Raw genomic sequence first — 26219 nt, forward strand, 5'->3', positions numbered from 1 at the left:
CCGACCCTCGGGACAGCGGGAACGGACCGCAGTTCCCGATCCCGAACCTCGGGATAGAAAGAACGAACTGCAATCCCAGTCCTTGGGAACACCGGGCACAGACCGCAATTCCCAATCTCGGGCACGCCGGGCACGGACTACAATTCCCAAACCTCGGGATACCGGGAACAGACCGCAATTCCCAAACCTCGGGATACCGGGCACGGACCGCAACTCCCAATTCCCAATCTCAGGGTACTGGGCACGGACTGCCATTCCCAATTCCCATACCTCGGGCACACCGGGCACGGACTGCAATTCCCAATTCCCAGTCTCAGGAACACCGGGCACGGACCGCAATTCCCAATTCCCAAACCTCGGGCACACCGGGCACGGACCGCAATTCCCAATCCCAATCTCGGGATACCGGGCACGGACCGCAATTCCCAATCTCGGGATACCGGGCACGGACCGCAATTCCCAATCCCAATCTCGGGATACCGGGCACGGACCGCAATTCCCAATCTCGGGATACCGGGCACGGACTGCAATTCCCAGCGTCCCCGCGCCTCCCGGCCCTGCGGTGACATCAGCGCTCCCCGGCCGGGACTGGCTGGGCAGCGGCCGCGGCCGAATGTGAGCTCGCCTTTCTCCCTTCTCCTCCGGGGCCTCCCCGCAGCCCGGCCCCGCCGCCGGGACAGCGCTCCGGGAGCTTCTGTGACCCGGCCAGCGCGAGGTGACACCGAGGTGACAACGGCGGGGCCGTTCCCCGAGCCCGCCGCTTCCCCGGCGCTTTCCCGCTGCTTTCCGCTTTGTCCCGCGGCCCCGGGAGGGTGGAGGAGACGCTTTGCCATAGCCTGGCAACGGAGCGCGTGTGGTAACCGTGGGGTGAGCGGGGAGCCGCCGCCCGGGGCACGGCAGCGCCGGGGACGGCATCGGGGAACGGCCCCGCTGGGCTCGGGGAACGGCTCGGCTCCTCCGGCCGCCCCTTCCCCGCCGCGCTCGGCTCCTCCGGCCGCCCCTTCCCCGCCGGGCTCGGCTCCTCCGGCCGCCCCTTCCCCGCCGGGCTCGGCTCCTCCGGCCGCCCCTTTCTCGCTGATCTCTGCCGGGGAATGGCAGGTGGGACCCGGCGGCTGCGCGGGTTGGTCTCGGTGGAAGTTGGCTCTGGATGCGTGATGAGGTTTCTGCGCCTCCGGGAGGGATGCTCGGGGTGTCCGGAAGGGATAACTCGCTTGGACTGCCCGCGTATTAACAAGCTCGGGGTGTCCGGAGGGGATAACAAGCTAGGGGTGTCCGGAGGGATAACTTGGGGTGCCTGGAGGGATGTTCGGGCTGCCCGAAGGATAATTTGGAATGTCCGGAGGGGATAACAAACTTGGGGTGTCCAGAGGGATGCTTGGGCTGCCCGGGGAATAACAAGCTCGGGGTGTCCGGAGGGATAACTTGGGATGACTGGAGCGATGCTCGGGCTGCCTGAAGGATAATTTGGAATGTCTGGAGAGGATAACTAACTCGGGTGTCTAGAGGGATAATTCAGGGTGTCCGGAGGAATGCTTGGGCTGCCCAAAGAATAATTCGGGGTGTCCAGAGGGATGCTTGGGCTGCCCGAAGGGTCACTCGGGATGTCTGGGGGGGATAACGAACTCAGGGTGTTCTGAAGGATAATTCAGGGTGCCTGCGGGGATGCTTGGGCTGCCTGAAGGATAATTCAGGGTGTCTGGGGGGATAACTTGGGGTGCCTGGAGGGATGCTTGGGGTGCCCAGAGGATAATTCAGGGTGTCCAGAGAGATGCTGGTGGTTTGAACATCTGGAAAACCACCCAGGATACTGATTTCTGCTGGTTTTGATGATGCTGATGTTGATTTCGTGATGCTGATGTTGCAGTGATTTCTGTGCTGTAACATTGGCTTGAGGTGGTTGTAGTTCAAAGAAAAGTGTGGTAAGTCACTTTCCTGATGGTGTTCAGTGGTTTCTCAGAGCTTTCAGGTGGTTCTTTGATTGCAGTGCCTGATAAAACCCAGATTCCTCCAAGTGTCTCGTGCTGCTGAGCACCAAAGTCTTCTGGCAGGAGGCTTTAAAAGTTTTTCTCAAAGTGAATAGGAAATTTGGGAACCTTGGTGTCATTTCTCCCCTGAGATGTGTAGTAACTTCACAACCAGGTAAACAAAGCATTAAGAACTTGTCTGTTTCTCTTTAGAAACAGTTTAGGTGTTTGAAGGGATGTTGTGACAGTGTTTTATTCCAATTTGTAGTCCTGAGGACACCTAATTAAGACTTTAATTTCACGAAGGGAGGAGGAAATCAAATGGGAAAAGTGGCTTTATATCTAATTTGAGTAGTCTAATGAAATTGAGACACAAACCTTTATATAGCATTCAGTTGTCCTGATCCCTGTTCAGCTGATTAAAAAGTTCTATTTATTTTTCCACATGTTACACCAGTTTGTAACTTCAATAAGAGTGGGTTTTCCCCATTCAGCAATGGATAATTTCAGCATTTTTGTGTGCTTTAAGATATATTTGGAAAGAGTTTGATTGAGTGGAATTTTAACTGTACTGGATAGGTCAGAATGAATTGAGAGAAATATTTTGTAACTCCAGCTGGAATTTTATATTCCTGGACAAAAAGGTTTATTTTAGTACCAATAATCCTGTTTTATAGCACAGGGCATTATCTACAGATCAGGCACTTGTGGTGCCTTTGGATTATTTGACTTTAAAGTGAGTGAAAGTCCAGTAAAATCTCATTACCTGTTTGTTTAATATTCCCTTGTGTTTCCTGGGACTACCAGGAGATAATGGAGTGTGACAGGAATTGTAAGTGAAGGTGAATTCCATTCTCTTGTATTTTCATGGAGCCTGCATAAAAAAAAAGGTGAAACTTCAGAGTAAAACTTCTGAGTAAAATACTTAGAAATAGTGGGACTGGAGTGTTCAGAGTACTTGTGGCCTTGGACAACAATTAGGAGTGTGTAGAGCTGTAAGATCTATCATTAAAAACAATATTAGTAACTTTCTGAAAGAGATTAAAAGAATGGCTGAGCAGGGCTTTGTTTCTAAACTATCTGCTGGCAAATTATTATTTTTTTAAAAAAATAAATCAAGAATTTCAGTCAGTAGAGAGGTTATGAATTAGAAGCTTTAATAGAAATGTTGCAGAAATGTTCTGTGTGTTTGGGTGGGGGTTTTTGGATCAGGAAGAGGCACCTGGCAAAGGTATCGCTGCCTTCTTTCAAGGGTGGAATTGAGGAGCTTGTTGGAAACTCTTATCCCCAAAACCTTTCTGCCATGTAGCTTTGTAAAGCAGATAGATAAATATAAAATCAGTAAAAAATATATAACACAAGTAAAATAAGTAAAAAATAAAAATAGGTAAAAGTATGTTAGAGAGAAATGTGGGTCCTCAAACTTGGCACCTGATTCTGAAGCTTGTAGTGTGGTTGGAAGTTCTCAGGCCTTCCCCATTTCCTCCCTGAAATCCCCTTTTTATTTCCCACTAGTGCAAGAAGCATCTGTTTGGGGCAGCCACAGACAGAAGATCCATTTTTCTGAAGGAGGCTGGAGCACAGGGGCAGCACCCAGAGCTGGTTTTGAGCACCTTTGTGCATTTTAAGCTTCACTTGGACTCTTGCGTGGGTTGTGAATTCCAAATGCAGCACCTTCAGCAGTTTGGGAGTTTGCCATGATTTCAGGTGGTTCCTGTTTAGAGAGATCCATGGATTGTTGTTTGGGCTTCAGGATATTCTTGAGTGCTTTGTGAAATCCACTTCTGAAGCTGCAAATAGATGGGTTGTGGCACAGAGGTAATGATTAACCGGGTCAATGATGTCTGTGGTGAGGGGTGCCTTGAGAGAAAAACAGCTGATAAAAGGTTGATGTGGTGAGATCCCATTTCTGGGAGCAAAATCCAGGTTGGACATCAGATCAGCCAAATCCTTGGTGCTGCAGGATGGAGGGCATCAGGCACAGTGGGATGTGGAGTCTTTGCTTCTTTTTTTGCCAGGGTTGGGATTAAATGTGTGAGATGGTATTTCTTGTTGGGACTCAGATGTTTATCAGTTCTTATCTGTGTCACAGTCTCACAAACCCTGAGCTCTGCAGCACTTCACTCTCACAAACTAAACATGGAGCCCCATCTCTCTCTCTACAAGGCCTTGGAAGGATCAACTGTCCAATTAAGAAATGACACCGAAATTAGTTTTACTTTTAACCCATGGCCTGCAATGGGGACTTTTTTATCCAATTACACAAAACCACCCAAACCCATGGAGAAGAAGGAGAAGAAGAAGGAGCAGCCTCCATCCCAAAACCTCCATCTTGCTTTATATCCATTACTGCATTCTAAACCCTTAAACTCTGAGTTTCCCACCCTGTGATCTCACACACTTCTATCCAAACTCCACACCCACAATCCCAGTTCTATCATTCCATTTTGGGAGCTTCTCCACAGCCTCAAGTCAATGCAGTGTTCTCTTGGGGGTCAGTGCCTGGCAGCACAGAAATCTGAAATTCTCAGCAGCCAGGGCTCCAACAGTCTGGCATCATCTCCTTCCTTTAGGACAGGAGCAGCTGCTTTGTCAGGTTTGGAGAATTTATCATAACGTGACTGCTGCGAAATTTATCCTAATTTATCTTAATCATAAAAGCTGCGCTGCCACAAAGCTCTGAGTGAAGTTCAGTGAAGATGAAGCCTTAGGTTTGTGCAGGGTGTTGATTCTCTCACCTGGGACATTGCTGTGTCCTGACAAGTGTCACACGTGTGGCAGGGGACAGCCACGGCTGGGCAGTCCCTTGTAGCGGGGAGGTTGTGCTGTAATGGGTCAAAGTTGGAAGGATTTTGGGATCAGAACATTCCACCTGGAATGCTCTTGGGAGCAGGGAATTGTTCAGGTTGGAAAAGACCTCTCAGGTGATCAAGTCCAGCCCTGTCCCCACGTGTCGTGTTCAGATGCCTTTTGAGCACTGCAGATGATTCCACCAGTGATGATGGTGGTGGATTCCAGCACTTCCCTGCCATCCTGCCCCAGTGCCTGACTCTGATAATTCACTTCTGGGAATTTTGGAAGGAATCTGAGCTGGGACCTCCAAATTGTTTTTGATGGTGCAGTTTATTTTCTTCCACATAGGCAGGGAGGGTGAGCTCAGCTCGCATCTTCAGTGCATGGTTCAGAAGGTCACCAGACCCTTAGTTACAAGACTTTTTAAGGAGTTATTGACCAATAAAACACTGCCAATATGACATTTATGACAAGGATATTTATGTTTTTTGATTTAATCTTTAAATATTTCATCTTATGGACCCATGCTACAGTGTAAGCTTTCTTGGCCATTCATGTTATGATGCACAAACCTACAGTATTGTGTTGTAAACTCCTTGTTTACTTCTGTAACTACTTTTATTTTTTCTATATATCAAACTTTAAAACTTTAAACTTTCCTCTTCTCAGCTTAACATGTCTCTGCTCTAAACTATAAATCCACGTTCTCCCTTCCAGCACCTAAGTTTGGAAGCCTTTTCCAAGGTCTCAGATCAAATCCTGGGCTTAATTCTAAGCTTTGGCTCGCAGGCCCAAAGTTCTGAGAGTTTCTTGCATTTCTGAGAGATTCATACATTTAATTTAAAAACATAAATATCCTTGTTAGCAGTGTTTTATTAGTCAATAACTCCTTTAAAAGTCTTGTAACTAAGAGTCTTGTAACCTTCTGAACCACACAGTAAAGATGTAAACCAAACTCACCCTTCCTATCTGTATAAAAGATAAGAAAAATAAACCACATAATCAAAACGGAATTCAAAAGTCCTGTCTCTAATTCTGTGGGAATTGACAAAACAGAAACATCTACAGACACTGAAGGATTTGATCTGTAGCTTTGGAAGAAGCTTGGATTGATGTAGAAAAAGCATAAATTGATGTTTGTGTAGTTGTAAGTAAGAATATGCCTTAAGTAAGTGAGAAATTGTATTGATAAGATGGTGAAGGGTTTATAATGTGAGGGTGGTGTTGTATGGAGTGAGCTAAAAGTTTAGAGTTATAATAGAAATATATTTATGCATGTGAGACGAAAGCCCACTGGATAAAAGTATCCACAGGGCAGGAGAAGTGAGTAAAGGTGATGGGTCAGAAAAGCAAAATAAACCCTGTGATGACTGTCTATTAGTTTAGAAAGTTCTATATTGTCTTGTAGCAAAGAAATTATGACCACTCTTGAGCTATGGCTTGCACCTCTAAAATCTCACAGCCTCTGAGACTGCTGTTTATCTGAGCAATAAATCATTCTTAGCCCGAAAATAGTCCCATCCCTTCATTAAAAGTGACAACAACAATAAAATTCCTTCCAAAATTCCCCACGAGTGAATTATCACCCCTTCCCTGGCAGGATGGACTTTCCCATTTGGCCTTGGGGTAGGGATGGCTGGACTGGAGGAGCTAGGAATGAATTTGGTGTATAAATACAACTTTGACAGACCTGGTAACTGCTTTTTTTTTTTGTTTTTTGTTGCTTTTGAACAGGAGAAGTTGGTCCTTAGGAGCCTCGGTTCCTGCCTGCCCGCGATGCTGCTCGCTCCAGAGGAGAGAACCTGGGTGCTGCTGACAGGGACACGGCCCAAGTGCCACCCCTGGGCAGTGCCAGCCACAGGTGAGTCCAAAACGGAGTTTTTGCAGGGCAGCAGAAATAAAAACTGGGCTGAGGTGTTTGTTTTATAGTGAATAACCATTTCATATAAAACCTCAGCACCTGGAGGGAATGTTACATCCCAGGTGGAGCAGCTTTCCCTGGTTGTGTGAGAGGTCATGGAAATCCAGCAGATCCTGCCAAGCTCTTCTTGTCTTTGTCAGGCTCACCACAAAGTCCTGAAGAACAACTGCTGGAAGTTTCCATGCACCCAAAAAATTAAAAACAAACCCAAAAATCTTTGTTGGCATAAAATATTTAGATGCTTGTGTTAAAACAAAATAAACGAATGGCCTGTGAGCCTGTAAGTATTCTCAATTGTAATTGGGCAAAAGAACCCATATATTGAACAAACACCTCATACATTTATTCACTTATTTATTATTTTTATTATTATTATTTATTTATACACACACACACACCTTAAAATTTATTTTGTTTACCTTTATTCCCACACACACCTTATTCCCCCTCCTTCGAAGGTGCTTTTTAAAGGCGATTTTGACCCAGCTAAGAGGGGTCTGACAGACTTCAGTCCTTTTCCTCTGAGAAAGAAAAAGTTTCTTGATTCTTTGGCTGCTAAAAAGGACCCTTTCCTTTTGCTGCTGCAACAAATCTTTTTGATGATGTGAGTTCAGGATTTAGAGGGAAGTCTTCAGTAATCTGCTAGTTTTATAGTTTTATCCCTGATATTAAGAGATCTGAATGAGTGACCTATTTTCTTTTCTGAATTTGGTTTATTACATATTTTTTGCCTGCTTACTTCTGCTGGTTCATTTCTTGGAAAACCCCCAAAAAATTTAGAGATTTATGGGGGGTTTGGTTTTTTTTTTTTTTGTTTGTTTGTTTTTTTTTTTTTTTTTTTGTTTTTTTTTTTTGTGGGTTTTTTTTGTTATTGTTTGTTTGTTTTGTTTTTTTGTTTTGTTCTGGTTTTTGGGGTTTTTTTTACTGTGTTTTTTTACCCAGTGGTTTCAGAGAATCCCTGGCAGTGCACCCTGAATGAGTCAAGCAGTCCCAGCGTGCTACAGATTAAGATATCCATAGGTGGGAGTTATTAAAAATCTTCAAAAAGCCACAAAACAGTGCTTTTTGTGCTTGTTTTATCCTGCCAAGAAACAAAACCCAAGGAATAATCAGGAAGTCCTTCCCCTGCCAAGAAACGAGAGCAGAATCCCCTCAGTGTGGATGTGATAATGCTGCAGTGCTGTTGTTATCAGGGGCGTTCTTGCAGTGCTCTGGGGCAGGGAGATCCTGCAGCTTTAGGATAACTGGTTCTAAAAAGGCTTTTGGCTAATTTTAATGCTTTTTTTTTGAAAATCAAGAGCTCTGTCAGGTGGGATTTCGTGTCAGTGAAAGCAGTTTCTTCTGATTGTACAATGAAGCAATATTTAGCTGTGGTTATGTTATTTTTCAGCTTATAAAATATTTTCTCAGAGTACTTTTAATCTGATATGAGCCAGAAGCTCTTCTCGCCTCTAAAGAGGAGGAAATCTCTGGCAGCAAAACCCTTCCAGTGATGAGGAGCAACATCAGAGTGTCTCAAGTCTTTTGCTTCTTTTCTGCCAGGGCAGGGATTAAATGTGTGAGGTATTTTTTGTTGGGACTCAGATGTTTATCAGTTCTTATCTCTGTCACAGTCTCACAAACCCTGAGTTCTGCAGCACTTCACTCTCACAAACTAAACATGGAGCCCCATCTCTCTCTCTACAAGGCCTTTGAAGGATCAACTTAAATCCAATTAAGAAATGACACCTCAATTATTTTCACTTTTAATCCAATAACCAACCACCCATGGCTGCAATGGGGACTTTTTATCCAATGACACAAAACCACCCAAACCCATGGAGAAGACGGTGAAGAAGAAGAAGGAGGAGGAGAAAAGTGAAGATGGGTGAAGGTGAACGAAGAAGGAAGGGGAAGAAGAAGGGGAAGGTGAAGCCTCCTCCCCAAAACCTCCACCTTGCTTTATATCCATTACTCTATCCTAAACCCTTAAACTCTGTTTCCCCCCTGTGATATCACACACTTCTATTCAAACTCCACACCCACAATCCCAGTTCTCTCATTCCATTTTGGAAGCTTCTCCACGGCCTCAGGTCAGTGCAGTGTTCTCTTGGGGGTCAGTGCCTGGCAGCACAGAAATCTGAAATTCTCACTAACCAGGGTTCCAACAGAGTGTCCTGCTGTGGAATCCTGGAAGAGAGAGGATTTTCACTGGGTGCAGGTCTCTGTTTCCAGGTCTCTGTTTCCAGCTGTCCTTCTGGAAGCCTTTGTGTGGAAAAATGTCTCGGACACATCTTTCGCTGATCTTGCAGATCACAGAATCCCAGAATGATTTGGGTTGGAAGGGACCTTAAAAATCATCACATCCCACCCCTGCCATGGCTGGGACACCTCCCACTGTCCCAGGTTGCTCCAGCCTGGCCTTGGCCACTTCCAGGGATGTGGCAGCCTCAGCTGCTCTGGGAATCTGTGTCAGGCCCTCCCCACCCTGACAAGGAACAATTTTATCTTAATGTCTGATGTAAATCTCTCTTTTTTCCTTGTCACAGATACCACAACAATATCAATGTCTAATAGCTTTGATGCTATTTAATTTTCATAGATATTTATACATGAAATAATAACACTTTACTGATGAAGTTGTGCTCATGTATTTCTCCTCAGAAGAAACTTTGGAAGTGAATTTAAGTCCAAAGAACTGCTTGAGGCTTTTGGAATTAGTGATTGCTTTTGGTAAATAGTTTTTTTTTGCCTGTTCCTTCACTGTTTGAATGAAAAAAAAAATTAGTCCAAAACACCTGTCTGGGCTTTAGATGTAGTTTTTTTATTGTTGTTTTTGAAGGTAATTTATTAAGACCAGTGGCTTTCCTGGGATTTGCAGGGGAATAAACTAAATAATTTGATTTTTTCCCCCTCTTTTTTTTTAAAGGCAGCATTTATTTAATTACTTTTTAACTCTGAGTTTGAGTTAAATTTAATTAATTGCTTTTTAATTCTGATTTTCCATCCCTTTTTTTTTCCCTGCAACTTGTTAGTGGTTCCTATGTAAACCCCAGAGGAGAATTTAGTGTTTGCCTGGGGGGGAAGGACAGGCTCCAGTGTTCTGGAAGCACTGAGCCTTATCTAGGGTACATGAAGTCCCTCTTCTCCTGGGCTTTAGACACAGCTCCCATCAGCAGTGATGAATGGCTCTGAAAATAAAACATAAATCCATTTGTTACAGACCCTATTTTTAATCTGTGCACAAGGATTTTATTCTCTGGCCAAGGAGCAGGAATTTCTCTCTGTCTCCTGTTCCCTGCTAGCCCAAACAGGACCAGGGGCTGTGGGTTTGCTGCTAAATTCTTGTGGGATTTTGGCCTAATGTTAGTATTTATCTAACCTAATATTTGGTTAAATAAATACTGCCAGACTGTTCATATGTTCCATGCTGTTTATATGGAATTTTACAGGGTAATTCTGTGGCCTCCATGGGGTCCTAATGCCTCTAATTCTGTTATTTAATAGGAATTGGTTTGGGTGTGCAAAATCAGTTTGTAGCAATTGGTAAACTCTGTGTAAACTATTTATTTATTTATTTAAAATAAATTTATTCACTGCAGGGTTGTTCTGCCCTGCTCTTGGCAGGAGCACACATGACCAGAGAACATTTCTGTCCAACCTTTTCAGAAAATCCCCAGGAAGGGAGATCTGAGTCTGGAACAGCTTTCAGTAGGCCAAGGATTAATAGTAAATTAAATTCAGAGAATTCCAGGTTGGAAGAGACCTCAAATATCATCTGCTCCAGTCTTTCTTGGCATAAATAACCTGGGAACAAATAATTTATTTGTAATATTCCTTTCTGCAGCCGGACTGGGTTCCTTTTCTTTACCCACATTTTGCTCTGTGGAGTTCCCAGATGCCCCTCCCTTCTTCACTGGAATATTTTGTGGTTTTTGGGCTGTAACAGGGATGATGGCTCTTGTTTTCCAGAGGGGATGTGTTTGCCCTGCACAGGTGCATTCCCAGTCTCACAGAGCTGTGAAGGTGCCACACCAACACCTAAAATGTGAAACCTGTGGAGAATTCCTATTTCTGTGCAGTAAGTCAACTCTGATATTTGCATATTTATTTTTGGAAGACAGATTTGGGTTAATCTCAGGCAAGGGAGGGAACATGATTTCGACTTGATCCTTTTGTTGTTGGTTACGTTACGCAGTGCTGAAAAATTAATTTATTTCAGGAAACAAAAGCAAAGCTTTGCTTTGCTTCCTTTCCTGCTCACTAGATGAACATCTAATATTAAATAACATATTTTTTTATTATTCCATGCAGGTGAATAGCAGGAGGCAACCCATGGACACCCAGTTGTTCTCCCCATTCCTGGGAGCAATCCCCAGTCCCCCCACACCCCCAGAGCCCTCGCAGCTGTGCAGGGACTGGCTGGGATGTGCTGAGGATTTTGGATCCCAAACTGCCTTCCAGGAGTGCCCAAAAAAAAGGTATCAGCATCCCTGCTGGGGCCTTGGGGCTTCTGGGTGCCTGGGATTCTTGTGTTACAGAACAAAGTCTGGGTATTTTTTGGGAGAGTTTCAGGCATCTCTGGAAACTCAGCAGGTTTTCTTTGCTCTGTGGTGGTTATGGCTGAGGTTGTGAACAAAAGGTGCGTGGGGTTTTTTTTTTCCATCCTAAAGCCAAGTGATGGTGACAGAATATTGCCTTTTTTTGAGGGAGTTGGGTGATAGAGACTGACACAGCAGCTTCTGATGAGAAAATGTCCTTTTAATGAGCATTTCTAATACCTCACTGCATTTTTTGTATCATTTGCTTAATAAGAAAGGCAAAATCTGAGATGAGGAAAAAGTGGAGTCCACTGGCTCACAAGGGGCTGAAAGGTAACAGTTAAAGAAGATAATGGATTGCAAAAAAATTTAATTGTTTTGCTGGTTTTCAGTGGGAAGTGTCAGTGATGTTTATTTTTGTTATTTTTGAATAAAAGATCACACAGCTTTGGTGTCAGCTGTGAGAGTTAATTTTAAGCAAGGAGTGGCAATTTGCTAATTAAAATATACAGTGTTTTCTTAAAGCAGCCTTTAGATTATTGCAAGGTAGCTTTAAAAACTAAAAAAGTTATGGAATTAGAGTTAATCCATTTCTATACCCATTCTGAGCCTGTGGATATTCAGAATTCCTTGAGGTGTCCCTAAAAAAGAAAAGAAAAACTCTTCTATTTGACCAAAACACAGAAAAGATCTGCTTATCAAATATCAGTTCTACATTCACAAAACATTTTCAAGAGTCTTTGCACTTCTGAGCATCCTAAATTAAATCCAGGTTCCTTGCAGAGGAAACTGAGCAGTCATGGGGTAAATCAGGGACTGAGTTAGAGGTGAGATCTGAAAAGCCAGCAGTGTGATTTTCACTGATTTTCACAGTGGCAAGAGATTAAAAATGTGATTTTTTTAAACGAGTTTGTCCCACATTTTATGGTCTCTGTTAATCAGCAAAGTCAGTGAGCAATTATGTGGCAGCCAAGGGGGTTTGGGTAAAGTGGGACCAGGAAATCTCAGAGATCTTCAGGGACCCTGAAAGGATTCCAGGTGGGATGGGAAGTTTATTGGAGCGAAATAATGAGGATGGAGGGAAGGAAAGCTTTGTAATTAACTTGTGAGGAAGAGTCAGGAGTCATTACAAAAAACTCCATAAAAATCTAATCTTGCACCTGAAGTAAAAAGTTGGGTTTGTTTAAAAATTGTTGGAAACCTTGGGTGTTTACCAGAAATATTTACTAAAACTTTGACCTCTCCAAAGGGGGATTAAAAAGTGATTCCATTTAAGTATATATAAATTACATATAATTTTTTTTGAGATTAACATAATAGTTTTTGAATTATTTGGCAGTAGGTAAGTTAGAGTGCTCCAGACTTTGAGAATCATGATTTATTTATGGTCTAAGCAAGACAATCAAGATTTGAAGGCATGTCCATAAACCAGTTTTGTTTCTTGGAAAGACAGGAAAAATTTTTGCTGCTTGGAAAGTTTCTGGTGAAACAAGAAGGAAAATAATTCTACTTCACTTGGGCTCTAGAAGTCACAAATGCAGGAAGGGATTCCTGTAGAGGGATGCTGAGGATACATTGAATTCAGAACAAATTAAAAATATTGCCAAAATAAAGGTTTGATCTTTTTGTATGTTTTGTTAAGGACAAAACTTTAAATTACTTCCACTTAAAACTTTTACTTTGGTCTTTTTTGGTTTTTTTTTTTCAGGGCACCAATAAATCTTTCTTACTCTGGCAGTGGCCCTGATGTGTTTGGGTTGGTGTCAAGCATTTTAGAGGAGCCAAACAAGCCAGAGCCAGCTACAGATTGGTGAGTTTGTTCTGAGGGTTCTTATCATTTCTCTGCTGGTTTTTATGCCCATTGTCACACAGATATGATACACACTTTTAATTATTTCAGAGTTGACTAATGACAGCCTTTCAAATCCTCTTAAGATGTGGAAGTTCATTTACTTCCATTCCGTTCATTTATTTCATTTGCCAGTAAAAAAAAAAACAAAAACCAAAACAACAATACTGAACTGTTTAAAAATGCAATTTAAAAAAAATCTTCCATCAGCTTTACAGCATTTGAAGAGGGGGAAAAAGGATATAATTAATTTTAACCAGTGGGGAGTTGACTGAATGCAGTGGAATCTGAGATATTTAATAAATCCAAATAAAGTCTGCATTTCTGAATGTGCAGAATCAACAGTGTGGGTGATGAGATTTCACAGAGCACTTGCTCAGCTGCAGTGGGAATATTCCTCCTATTTTTGAGGAGGGCTGTGCATGGCTGGTCAATAATGTAACACATGATGTGTGAATTATTTTAAAGCGAGAAAATATGTAAATCCTGATGGGAGGTTGGTTTAACTCTGTTCCAGGAATTCTCTATCAAGTTTGTTCCCCACTGTGTGGGCACCTGATGTGGGCAGCAATGGGGAGTTCCCAGGGCTGCCAGCTCAGCACTGGGTCCAACCCAAGGATTTTCCCAACCTGCTGGGCTCCAGCTGCCAGCAGGAACCCCTGCAGGAGCCTCCTGAGGTGGAGATGCTGCACAGAGGTTTGGGGGACCTCCAGCTCCTCGAGGCTTGGCTCTCTCCCCGTGCTCATCCCAGCAATGCCCTGAGGAACCCTGACAATTCCTCCATGCAGAACAGCACCACAGCTCCCCAGGAAGGGCTTTCCTTCCCAAATGGGGGCTGGAACCAGCATTTGTGCACTTATGACCACGGGAGGTTAAATGGAGGTTATGAAAAATGTGCGTCCAGTTTTAGCCCTTTTTCTCCTTGGAATAGGATGAAAGAAAGCCCCAGCGCCCAGAAGGAGTTTTGGAAAAGAGGAAAAGCTCTGAAAAATTATGCTCAAGGACAAACTAAGTATTCCCCTGATCTTTCCAATCAGCCTGGTGATAACTCTTGGGATAAAGTAGCCCAGGACAGCCACCTGGTCTCTAAGAGATATGAGAACTTCCCAGCTGCTCACAAACTGCAGTCACCTGTCCATCCATCCCTTCATTTTTTCAATCCACCCCCTAAGGAAAATTCATTTTCTGGAGGAACAGGCAGAAAACCCCAGGAAAGCCATGTGCAAAATGGCCATTGTGGCTTTACTTTGGGGGATGCTTTAAATAATAATAGTAATGAGTGTAAAGTGAATATGGGCCCTAAGGAAAGCTCTCCTCAAGCAGGTGAATATGATTCATCTGTGAAAAACACTGTGCAAAATGGGAATTACTCCTCATACCAGGGGTGTGCATGGCTGGATGGGAACAGTCTGGCAGCTGCTGCATCTGAAATTCCATATGGAAAACAAATGGCAACGAGCCCCCAGTCCTCATCAGGGGTTTCCACCATGTCTGGGGGCTCTCCCACCCACCAGCCTTTCACACAGCCCTCCTTGTACACCCCGCTCCTTCCCACCCTCCCTCCCAGGAAAGATGGGAGGTTACAGACATCAAATGGAGTTTCCAGTCACTTGGGGGTTCCTCATTTCATCTCAGAGAGCCAGAAGCAGATGAGACCCCTTGGAAGGTCCCAGGAGGATGCCGGGGTGAACAAGGACGGGCGGCACCGCAAATTCCCCGTTCGTTTTTCGCCCGACTGGCTTGGGCAGCAGAAGGCTGCAGGTGAAGACCCTGCTGAGAAATACCACAGGTTCCCAAAGAGGCAGAGCCAGGAAAGTGGCAGTAAAGATGACAGAAGAGGCAGAAGGAATTGGCTCCCTCGTTTGGGATCTACGGCCCCAAACCGCCAGCCCTTCAACGCGTTTCTGAAAAAGCACGAGCAGAGCGGTGGCAGCTTGTCAGATTTCATCAATCCTTCTCTGCTTCCTTCCTTCCCGTTCACGTCTGATTTTAAACAAAATCCCAGCTTTCCTCCATTTCATCACCAACTGTTTCCACCAGCAAACACTTTCAATTTCCCTCCGCCGCTGTTTCCGTTCTCGGACCTCGTTGATCTTTTTCACTGCAATGACTTCAACCCCTTGAGTCCCTTCATGAGTGATCTCTTCCCTGGGGAAATCCCTGCCCCCTGCTTTGCCTTTCCAGCCCCATTTAACAAGTTCAGACCTCCCAGGAGCTGCAGTGGCCCCGCTAACGAGCTCCACGTCCGCCTGGAGGAGTGTTATGAGCAGTGGAGAGCTTTGGAGAAGGAGAGGAAGAAGGTAAAACACAGCTGGTAATGATTCCTGATAAAGACTTGGCTGGTTTTAAGAGAGAAAGTTTTGTGGTGTTTCTTCTTTGGTTTGTTGGTTTTTTTTGTTTTTGTTTTTTTTTTTTTTTTCTTTTGTTTTTGTTTATTTTTTTGTTTGGTTGGTTTTTACTGTCCATGATACAGTCACAGCTTTCTCCTCTTCTGTTTTTTCTTCTGTTTTTTTCTTCTTGTAGTAAATCTCTGGCTGTAGTAAGAAAGAAAATGAAGTAACTAATCCTGGGCACCCTCTGTGTGTCTGTAGAGAAAACCTACAATATTTTTCTTGTTCCCAAAGGGAATTCCAGTTTATGCTCTTCTCATTATGGTCACTTTCCTGGTTCACACTCACTCCCAGAACTGTTGTCAGGGGAAGGATCTCGCTGATAATGAGGGTATTGCACTTGGGAATGAGAACTCTGTGCTCCAAAGAAGCAGGAGGAGCTTTGCCAAGAGGAGTCAAATCCCTGAATTCCATGCCAGGTCTCAGAAAATGAATTGTCCATAATCCCTGGTTCTAATAATGCACTGGGTGCTACTCCCATGTGTGAGAAGCCTCCTGGTCACTGGATAAAGGTGTCTGAGCAGACTTGACCTGAAAACCCCTTTTTCTTCCCATCATCAGCTGAGGGGACTTTTGGAATTGTGAATGGAGGTGCCTGTGTTGTTCTCTCATGGATGCCTTTAAACAAAATTCCTCTGTGCCTGTCTGGCCTTCCAGGAATGCTCTGGAAGTGAGAAAGGGATGGTTCTTGATCCAGTGTTTGTTTCCTGCTCTCAGGCAGGATTTGGAATCGTGAAGTTTTTTGCAAAGATCAACTCATAGTTTTTGTCTCCTGCTTTTTATTTCATCATGAAAGGAGGGTTGTTTATCCTCATACTCATTAATCAAAGGGGCTTAATTGACCCCTTGCTCTGGTCCGTTCCAAATGTTCCAGTTTTATCCCAGTGAGCTGCTCTGGGTTTCTCAGGGTGGTTTGTGGTTACAGGATAGAAACTGTTCTCAGTCCTCCAAGCCACAGCCTGGCTCCCATTCCTGCAGCCAAACCACATTCCTTAGGAGAGAGAAGGAGAGAGAAACTCCCCCTGGGATTTGATTTCATTCTCTCTACCTTGTCTAATCACTCAGCCCTTCTAGCTCTCTGAAACCTGTTCCTTGCAGCTGCTTTGGGGTCACAGCTTACCGGTCTCCTTCCATAAACTCCACTTTTCCCAGGGATTTCACATTTAAAGCATTTCCACAAGTTAGGAATTGTCTGCAATATTAAATGTCCATGTAGTTTAGTTAATTGCTTATTAACTGTAATTCTTAATTACCTGGTGTCTTATAAGTCCATGACCTTTTCTCCATCCATTTTTTTTTCTGGATGCCTTTCAGGCTCCTCAGATGATGAGTACAGGTGGAGTGAGCTCTTGTAATCCATGTTAGGTCAGGGCAGGGACTAAATAATAATAATAATAAGTAAATTATAATAAGTAATAATATAATAAATATTAATAAGTAAAGCAAAAAGAGAAGGACTTCACCACATACTTTTAGTAGAAATATGCACAGTATGGACTTAGCCTTGAGTGCAGCACCTGACCCCTCTCTCTTACATCCATGGTACCCTGGAGAAGGAATGAGATAAGGAATCTACTGCTAGCTGTGTCTTTCTTACTCAAGTGGAAGAATTTCCTATCCAAAAATAAGTTTGGTGATGTTTAGTCACTGTCTGTGTTAGGCCCTGGCTAAGCCACACTTTCTCGGTGGAAGTTTGGCTGTTGTGTTCAAGATTTTCTCTGTTAGAGAAAAAATATCTTCAGGCTTAAAGAGCTGGTGTCAGTTTATGTGAAATGTGAGTTCATCCTGATGCATTTGAGATGTGATTTATGCTGCTGCTATCACCTGTGTGGGTTTTTTTTTGGTTTTTTGGGTTTTTTTTAAATTTTTTTTTATAATAATCATAATATGTGACATTTGAGAGAAGCAGTGAGAGCTGTTGAACTCTGAGGGAGAGCTGAATTAGAGAAATATTCCTGCAAGGAAGCTGAAGAACGACTTCTGACAAGGGCATGTAGTGATCGGTCAAGGGAAATGACTTCAAGCCAAAAGAGGGCAGGGTTACATTAGATTTGGGAACAAATTTTTGCTGTGAGGGTGCTCAGGCCCTGGCACAGGTTTGTAGAGAAGCTGTGGCTGCCCCTGGATCCCTGGAAGTGTCCCAGGCCAGGTTGGACGGGGCTTGGTGCACTCTGGGATAGTGGAAGTTGTAGCTCCTTTCCCACCCCAAATAATTCTGTTGCAAATCCACATCCAGGGAGTTTGGGATTAAACCAACAATGGTTTAGCGTTTTCCTCATGGAAAAAGGAAGGAATTATTCCCTGTGAGGGCACTGAGGCCTGGCACAGGGTGCCCAGGGAAGCCATGGCTGCCCCTGGATCCCTGGAAATGTCCCAGGCCTGGTTGGACCGGGCTTGGAGCAACCTGGGGTGGTGGAAGATGTTCATGGCAGGGGGTGGAATAAAATGTGCTTTAAGGTCCATTCCAATGCAAACCGCTCTGGGATCCTGTGATATTTGGGAATGTTTTTCTGCCAATGTCCTCAGAAGCCGATTGGGCCCTCACTCCTAATCCGCTTGAAAATTCCAAACAGCACCAAAACCAAATTGAGCATGTTGTACTCATTTCAAACCATCACACTGACAAATTATTTCCCTTTCAGGCTGAGGCTGACCTTGCAAGGCACTTCCCAGAGCAGTCCATCTCCAGCCCCAGCCAGGTGCCACGGCTCCCTGTGAATCCATCCCGCGTGGATCGCCTGCTCGCCGACCAGGCCCGTCAGCACGCCCAGGTACGCCTGCACTCCTGCGCTTCTCCTGGGATTTGTCTGTTTATTCATCAACAAATTTGGGATTTGTTTGTTTACTCATCAGCCTTAGTGGCTTTGGTGTTTTTGTAGTGGTTCTCTTTGGCTGGTAGTTGGAACTGGTGGTTGAGTTGCGTCCCATGTGGATGACCTGCTCACTGACCAGGCCCGCCAGCATGCCCAGATATGCCTGCAGTCCTTGCACTCCTCCTGGGATTTCTTTGTTTATTCATCAACAAATTTGGGATTTGTTTGTTTACTCATCAGCCTTAGTGGATTTGGTGGTTTTGTAGTGGTTCTCTTTGGCTGATAGTTGGAACTGGTGGTTGAGTTCCATCCCGCATGGATCACCTGCTTGCCGACCCGGCCCACGAGTGTGCCTGGGTACGCCTGTGGGGGCTGTACTCCTGCACTTCTCCTGGATTTGTTTGTTTATTCATCAGCAAATCTGGGATTTGTTTGTTTACTCATCAACCTCAGTGGGTTTGGTGGTTTTGTAGTGGTTTTCGTTGGCAGATAGTTGGAACTGGTGGTTGAGTTCACTGATAGTCGGAACTGATCGGTGGAGCTCAGCACCAGGGTTTAGTTGAGGTGTTGGGGCTTGGGTTGGGCTCTGAGGTCTTTAAGGTCTCTTCCAACCCAGTGATTCTGTGAATTCTGTGAACTGAAAAGGTGAAATTTGGGGTGTTTTTTTGGATGGAGTGGTATGTTGAGAAAATATTCTTTTAAACTGATGAAAGTAGTTGTCTTTTAAACTATGAAAGCAGTCTTTTAAATTGAAGCTAACCAGAGGTTAGCTTCATGGAGTTATTGATAGAGAGAGGGAAGTCTAGGTTGGAGGAGGTGTTATGTTTTTTGATTGCTTTCTTGATTTTCTTTAGTTTATGAAGTGATCTCTAGGAGTTAGACGTCTTTTTGTGGATAATAAATACAGGACTGTTTGTGGATGCGATGTGATTTTTTTGCAATTATTATTTTACTATTTTTTAAGGGTACTTAGGTTTTACTTTGATAAAAGGTTATTGATTAATTTAAGTAGGGTTATTAGTTTTCTATGATAGCTTTAGGATGGTGGGTTTTGACATGGACTCTATTAAAGGTCTGCTTCTAGTTTGCTCCCCACTGGGACAGTACATCTTTCTTTTATATGGTGAGAAGTTTCTGTATAAAGAAGGGATGTACTGTTGCTGTTTGATCTTTGTGAGGGGATTTACTAAATTTGGGAGTGGGGGGATTGTGGGAAATAGTAAAGATAAGAAGACTTTAAGAAAATTGTGAAAGCAGGCCTCAGGAGCAGATAGAGCCGAGAACTTAGAGCAGCAGTAAAGTCTGAAAGTAGAAAAGTTACAGAAGTGCAGCAAGCAAGGACATAAACAATAGCTTGAGTTTTCTGCCAGGTGCTCGCCCTGATAGGAAGAATGGAGAGGCTTTGTGGTGCTCCCCTGCACAGGAACATCTCCAGGACCTTGGAGCTGCACCTGGAAGCCATTCAGGTGACCCAGGCACGTCGGAAGGATGAGATTGGGAATGCTGCAAACCCCCAGAGGCACGGGGGGCCGCGCTACAACGATGAGAAAGGTAATGCTGCCCATTCCTGCAGCCCTCAGAGCTTTTCCAGCGGTTTAATTGTGAGTATGTTCAACATAAAAATGTAAATTTGCAATACCCAGCAATTCTTGTCACTTCAGCAAGGAAGTTTGCAAATACACTCTTGTTACTTTTTAAGAGTTAAATTACTTTGAGTTCTATTGAGGTTTTTTTGTTGTTTTCCTTTTACTATTAAAAAATTGCTATTTTTTCCTCTTGACTAGAAGACAACTGTAAAAACTCCCCAGTGACATTATATAACCATAAATTGGTTAAAAAGCAAAAATGTGCTAGTTTTTGAGCAAATACAATTATTTCCTGGTATGGCTAAACTTTCTTTTCTCTTCAGCTTATAAAATAATAAAAAAATGCCAGTGTTATGCAAAACAATTGTCTACCTTACCAAAATCACAAACCCACCAGGAATGACATTCCACGTTTCCCAAATTCTGTTGAAGTAAAGCCAGGATAACCTGTAGCAGCAGTAAATGTGGCAGTTTATGGTTTGGGGTTAAAGATCATATTATTTTTCTTCAGAAAATACCTGGGTCTCAGAACAAAAGAGGAATTCACTCCTTAGAGCTGAAGTGAAGTGGACAGTGAGGTTCCTTTGGCTGTGGAGTAGCTGCTCTTGTGATAAGCTGAAAAGAGAAGCAAAATGTTTTGCTTGTGTGATTCAGGTGTCCAAAATTAAAATGTAAAATGAATGTAAAATGTCATGCCCTTAAAACAATAGTCCTATATGCAAAGTTGCTTTTAAAATAACTCCTAAACTTCCGTGTGACTTTAACTCCAAGTGTGAGTCAGGAGTAGTAGGAGGAAGGTTCTTGGCCAGGCAGGAGAAGAAGGACATAGTGGTGAAGTGGACGATTATGATTAGATTTAATGCCAGTACAGCACCTAAATATTGCCAACACTGTAAATAACAGCTCTGTCATCTGTTACAATGAGTTATGGCATCAGCAGGTCCTGGTCCTTCCTGTTGCATCACAGGTGTTGGTGAGACCCCGTCCCCTCCTGAATTCCCAGAGAAGTGGAGGAGCAGCTTGGTCCACCAAATTTCATCAACATTTCTGTCTGAAAGGCTGCAGTATCAGCAGTTTTGGCTGGAAATGGGCAGGTTTGCAACCCCTGGCCTTGCAGGATTTGCAGTTGCAAACAAATCCCCAGTGGAGCTGCTTTAAGATTTCATTTCTGTGTTTGAGCAGATCTTTGTGCTTTCACTCACCCATCCAAAAATCAGCGTTCCCTCTTTTCTGTAAAATGAAAAAACTGCCTGCAGCCTCAGCAGACCAGTTTGCCTAGTGTCCACCAGCATTTGGACCCTTTTGCAGCATTTTTGGATCCGTTTTGCACAGACAATTCACGTGAGATGTTGTAGCTGTCGTTACCAATGCAGCTCAGCTGCTTCTTGAGCATGGTTTGCTCAGGGCTGTGAGTTGAACAAATTTATTTGAAAATAATTTAATAATTATTAAATTAATAATTTAATAATTAATAATAATTAACTCCAGCGTTGGAGTTCTGGATGCTGGGGGTTTTAGACTTTCTGTACTACCAGGCACTGACCCCCAAGAGAACACTGCATTTGACCTGAGGCTGTGGAGAAGCTTCCAAAATGGAATGAGAGAACTGGGATTGTGGGTGTGGAGTTTGGATAGAAGTGTGTGAGATCACAGGGTGGGAAACTCAGAGTTTAAGGGTTTAGAATATAGTAATGTATATAAAGCAAGATGGGGGTTTTAAGGCAGAGGCTGGTCCTCCACCTTCACCTTCTCCATGGGTTTGGGTGGTTTTGTGTGATTGGACAGAAAAGTCCACATTTCGGACTTTGAGTGATCAGTTATTGGGTTAAAAGTAAAAATAATTCAGGTGTCATTTCTTAATTGGACAGTTTAGCCTTAAAAGACCTTGTAGAGAGAGATAGTTGGCCATTTTGTGCCTTGTTAATGAAAGGCTGCAGAACTCACTGCTGTGAGACTGTAATACAGATAAGAAAAAATCTAAGTCTAAATGCAAACTATCATCTCAAGTGCCTAAAATCCCCAGCTTGACAGAGGGAGAAATGTCAGAACCCAGGACATTGCTCTGGCTGCCCTGGAGGACTCGAGACCCTGCCAGAGGCTCAGAGACCTTGGCACGGAGTCAGAAACACCTGTGCCTTTGATTTTAACCCATGGAAACAATTACCAACTTTGTGTGAGGAGTTCCAAGCCACAAGAGTTTGAGTAGAATGATAGTGAATTTGTCTCAGGATGAAGAAGTAGAATTACGGGATTTTTTAGAATGGGGGTTCAAGAGGCAAGATGGAGGAATCTGGGCATGTCCTGTCTTTCTCGTTCTTCTTGGCCTCCATCTTCTGGGTGATGGTGGCACTTTTGGATTGGTTTAGAGTAGAGACAGACTGTCTAACGTAGGTGATAGGTATTGTAAAATTATTGTAAATAAAGTACATGTCGTTTTTAGTATAAAAAGATAACACTGCCCCACAGGTGGTCAGTGTGCCATGGGCTGGACAGATCTCAGCAGGTCAGAGAAAGAATGTTATCTGCAACAGAGAATAAACAACCTTGAGAACGAGAGCCAAGGAATTCAGTCTTCTTCGATCTTGGGGCTGGGAAAAAGAGACTTCCCAACACCTCAGGGTCATCTCGCCGCCAGAGACCCCATCGTAGAAAGAGAAACCAAAACCTGGCCGTAACCTTTCCAGGCTTGCCCACTGATGAGTTTTCCCTGTTGTTGCAGATGTGCTGGCCCTGGCAGCTGCCCTGCGAGCCCTGGCTGGAGCCACGCGCAGAGCTCGCACCGCGCTCTGGTGCGCGCTGCAGCTGACCCTGCCCAAATCCCCTCCTGCTGGACCTGAAAACCAACAACTTCTCCTGCAAGAGCTTCGTTCTTCAAGCACAAGCCGCCAGGAAAAAAGCAGCCTGGAGCAGGAAGGCAGAGGAAGTGAAAAAGCTGAGGAAGCAAGGAAGATTTTGGAATAATCGGCGATAATAAATGGAAAGCTGAGGATGGGAAGAGCTCAGGTCCTGCCCAGCCCCCAGAGATGGATGTCACAGGACGTCAGGAAGGGGTTAATTTAAAAAAAAAGTGTTAATTAAGGTGCCTGATCAGTGCTGCAGTAGTGGTACTGTGATTCTGGTGTGGAGAGACACAGCTTGTGGTGGTGCTGATGCAGTTTAATCTTGCAGGTGTCTGCTGCTGAGAATTTTAATGTTCGGAGGAGCTGGACAAGAGCTGAGCTTTCCTCCTGTGCTTACCCAAAGCTCTGAGCCCAGCCAGGACCTGAGCAACCAGAGTCTGGAAAAACTCAATTATCTTTTTTTTTGGCTAATGAGACACCTTAGGATATTTAAAGGTACTCAATAGTCGTTCAGGGTTTGTTTTATTATTTTTTTGCACTGTGTGTAGTTCTTTCCAGAGCCAAAGTGATCACTGAGTAGTTTGCACCCCATCACTGTGTCAGGAGCAATCCACGCTGCTGTGGTGGTGTTTTTTGGGACAGGTTATCTCTGTTTGACAGGAATAATCGGTGTTCAGTGCTGGTTTTGTGCGGCCAGTTCAGTTTCCAGCAAAACCAGTATGAGCTGAGCTTTTCCATAGAATTGTCCACTTCGGTTTTTCCACTAAAAAAGTGGATTTTTGTAGCTTTGCAGTGTGAACTGCATGGAAGTGCTCAGTAACAGGTGTTAGAAAACTTGCTCAGGATTAGAAATTAAATTTATTGGCTCCTCAGTGGGGTTAAAACCAATAACAATATAACATAGTATGCACTTACATATAAAAAAACTATTATTTGTTACTAATATGTGTTCATGGTACTATAATTTTTTTCAGACACATTCCATATTTATTTTAATGCCTTCACTGAACGTTTATTTTAAAAATCTATTTTAGTAATATGAAGTTAAATATTTTGCCAAATCTTGGGAATAATCAGATTTAATGATTTACTCAGGAACTCTGTATATTATTATATAAATATACATGTGGTACATAGGGGTGTTTTGGGAGAGGGATGTTTGCAAAATATTTACACAAAGCTAATTAAGTACTAGGTTACCAAAGCTCTTTCACTGATTATTTTTTTGGTGTGGAAGGTTTAATATATTTAATTGCTGTTAATTAATTAGTCTCCATTGTGTGGCTTAGACAATCAGAGTGTGGTTGTTCAGGGTGAAAACTAGTAAAGAATAATTAATCCAAGCTGTGATCTTAGGGCATTTAGGAATATTTTAATGCTTTAGCAACTGTCTTACTGTTTCACAGTCTCCTCATATGTACTAATAATTAGGGTTCTTGAGTATCAGGAGATTAATGAACAGCTTTGGAGAGCAGTTCTTGGGTTAAAAGTGAAATCAGTTGGGGATATAAGCAAAATTTGAACGACAAAAATGAAGATTTTTATGTCACATGCTGTTCAGTGTCAAATTTGACATTTTTGTGGGTAATTACAGAACTGTTCACACATATATTTGTACTTGCAGAATTGTTCCAAATGCAGTTGTGTAGTTCTGGATCTGTGGATGTTTCTAGAGCAGATTTTGTCTCAGTAGTGCCATCCTTAACCCTATTGAGGCGTGGAGATTTGTAGCTAAAATTTACCTGTAATCTACTGAGTGAAGCTTAAAAACAAAAGTAGATACAAATCAGATCACTAGTATAGCAAAATTATGTTTTTCCCCTTAAAAAAAGTGAATTCCACTTAAAAGAATATTTCAAGCCTTAGCCTAAAAAACAGGTAGCAGAGTTATTTTAGTGTGTTTTCTCTCTGTGTACATGGAATTTATTTGCACAAACTAATTTAAGAAGGTTCAGTCTGCATTTGTGAAACTGATTGTGCTCCACAGCTTAAAAGTGGAGTTTGCAGGATTTCAGTTCCTGGGTGATTTGGGGGTTTAATTACCCAAATTAAAATTAATTTACCATTGCTGTGCTGACAGGAAATGAGAATTTCAGAATCTGGATCTTGGGGTTTTTTTCTGTTTACACAGCCAGGGTTGTTTTGTAGTGGTGAATGTTTAGGGTATAATTGGTTCATATTGTACTACTTAATTAATGTGTTAATTAACGATCTTAATTAGCTCATAGTTAATGTGCCTTTAACAATCTCATTTTCCCAGAGTGTTAAAAAGCTGTGTGGTCACTTCTGATTCCAATTTCTGTTTAAAAATGGCATTTTAAAGGGTTACACGTGACTGCAATTAGCTCATATTGTTAATTATGTTAATTGCACTCAGGAGCTGCTCCAGGTTGGGTTCCTGAAGGAGCTCTGGGCTCTGGAATGTGCCCCTGGATCATGTGCTGGGTCAGGTGCTCCTGCTCATGCCCTACAAATGCTCCTCTGTCACTTGGCCTTGCTCACTCTTCCTCACAAAAACTCCAGCTCTGCAAACAAAAATAAGGTTTTATTTACAAAATTAAGTTTTAATAATTTTTTAGCGCCCTTTCCTTTAAAGTGCTTGGTTATGGACAGCATCAGACTTAGAATGAGTTTTGTCTTCAATTCCTAATTTCAGAATGCTCCACTTCTGTTGTTTTATTACAAAACCTTTTGCATTTTAAGGGGAAAAAACACTTTATTTTGTAAAATAACACCTGGAGTTGCAGCAGCTCTGTCAGTCAGAACATTTTTGCTGCCTCGTGTTTAATTTGGCAGCAAGGTGCAAATTCTGCAAGTCTTGCACTGAGTTTTTGGTGTGAGTAAGCACAAGTCTGATTGTGGCTTTAGGGACTGATTGTATTCACATTTTACTGACTTCAGGGAAAGCTGAATTGAGGTTTTGGGTTACATTCAAACCAAAGAGGTGGTTTTGGTTTGGAGTTAGGTTTGATGTTTAGAGAGAGAAAAGAAATGCCCCTTTCCCTACTCATTTTGAGAAGCTATTGGGTAAAAATCAGTTTATTCCCTTTTTTTCCCACCTCCACCCCTGCACTCAGCTTTCATGAGATTTAATTATTTGGGGTTTTTTGCCTGTTTTGATTGATACTTTTTAAATTTTGGGGGTGAGCTGAAGAAGGTGGCAGAGTTGTAGCCAGTCCTGGTGGCAGGGACATTGGATTGCTCCAGTTTAAATAAATAGAACACTCAGTTGTCCCTTTTTGAGTCAGGATCATTATCAGGGTGCTTTTTGATAGTTGCTAGTGAATCTTTAATGCTTTAAAACCCCAAATTGATAGTCCAGTACAACATAGAGTTAAGAATTACAATTATTTCTGTATTCTGTGTAAATAACTGAAGCTTTTTGGTGATTCAACATCATTAATTCCCAGAAGGGAGGCCAGCAGCAGGGAACAACTCTTAAATTTTTTTTTTTACTTTATTTTTAAGCTCTTTCTATTATTTTTTTCTGGTTATAGGTTTTGTTCCTCTGTTTTTCTGTACCCACAGGGTCCCTCTGGCAGT

General features: G+C 43.0%; 1 protein-coding gene across 1 annotated transcript; it reads left to right on the forward strand.

Moving 5' to 3' along the window:
* The first annotated feature begins 596 nt into the window (after positions 1 to 596).
* LOC115900940 (meiosis-specific coiled-coil domain-containing protein MEIOC-like) lies at positions 597 to 23076 on the forward strand. Its single transcript, XM_030943161.1, has 9 exons — positions 597 to 715; positions 6492 to 6618; positions 10630 to 10738; positions 10972 to 11138; positions 12907 to 13008; positions 13565 to 15347; positions 18080 to 18208; positions 19621 to 19801; positions 22556 to 23076. The coding sequence occupies exons 4-9, from the start codon at positions 10993 to 10995 to the stop codon at positions 22795 to 22797; spliced, it is 2583 nt and encodes an 860-aa protein (XP_030799021.1). The 5' UTR covers positions 597 to 715; positions 6492 to 6618; positions 10630 to 10738; positions 10972 to 10992; the 3' UTR covers positions 22798 to 23076.
* The last annotated feature ends 3143 nt before the right edge of the window (positions 23077 to 26219 follow it).

This window comes from Camarhynchus parvulus, chromosome 2 (assembly GCF_901933205.1).
Source record: "Camarhynchus parvulus chromosome 2, STF_HiC, whole genome shotgun sequence".
NCBI classification, from domain to species: domain Eukaryota; kingdom Metazoa; phylum Chordata; class Aves; order Passeriformes; family Thraupidae; genus Camarhynchus; species Camarhynchus parvulus.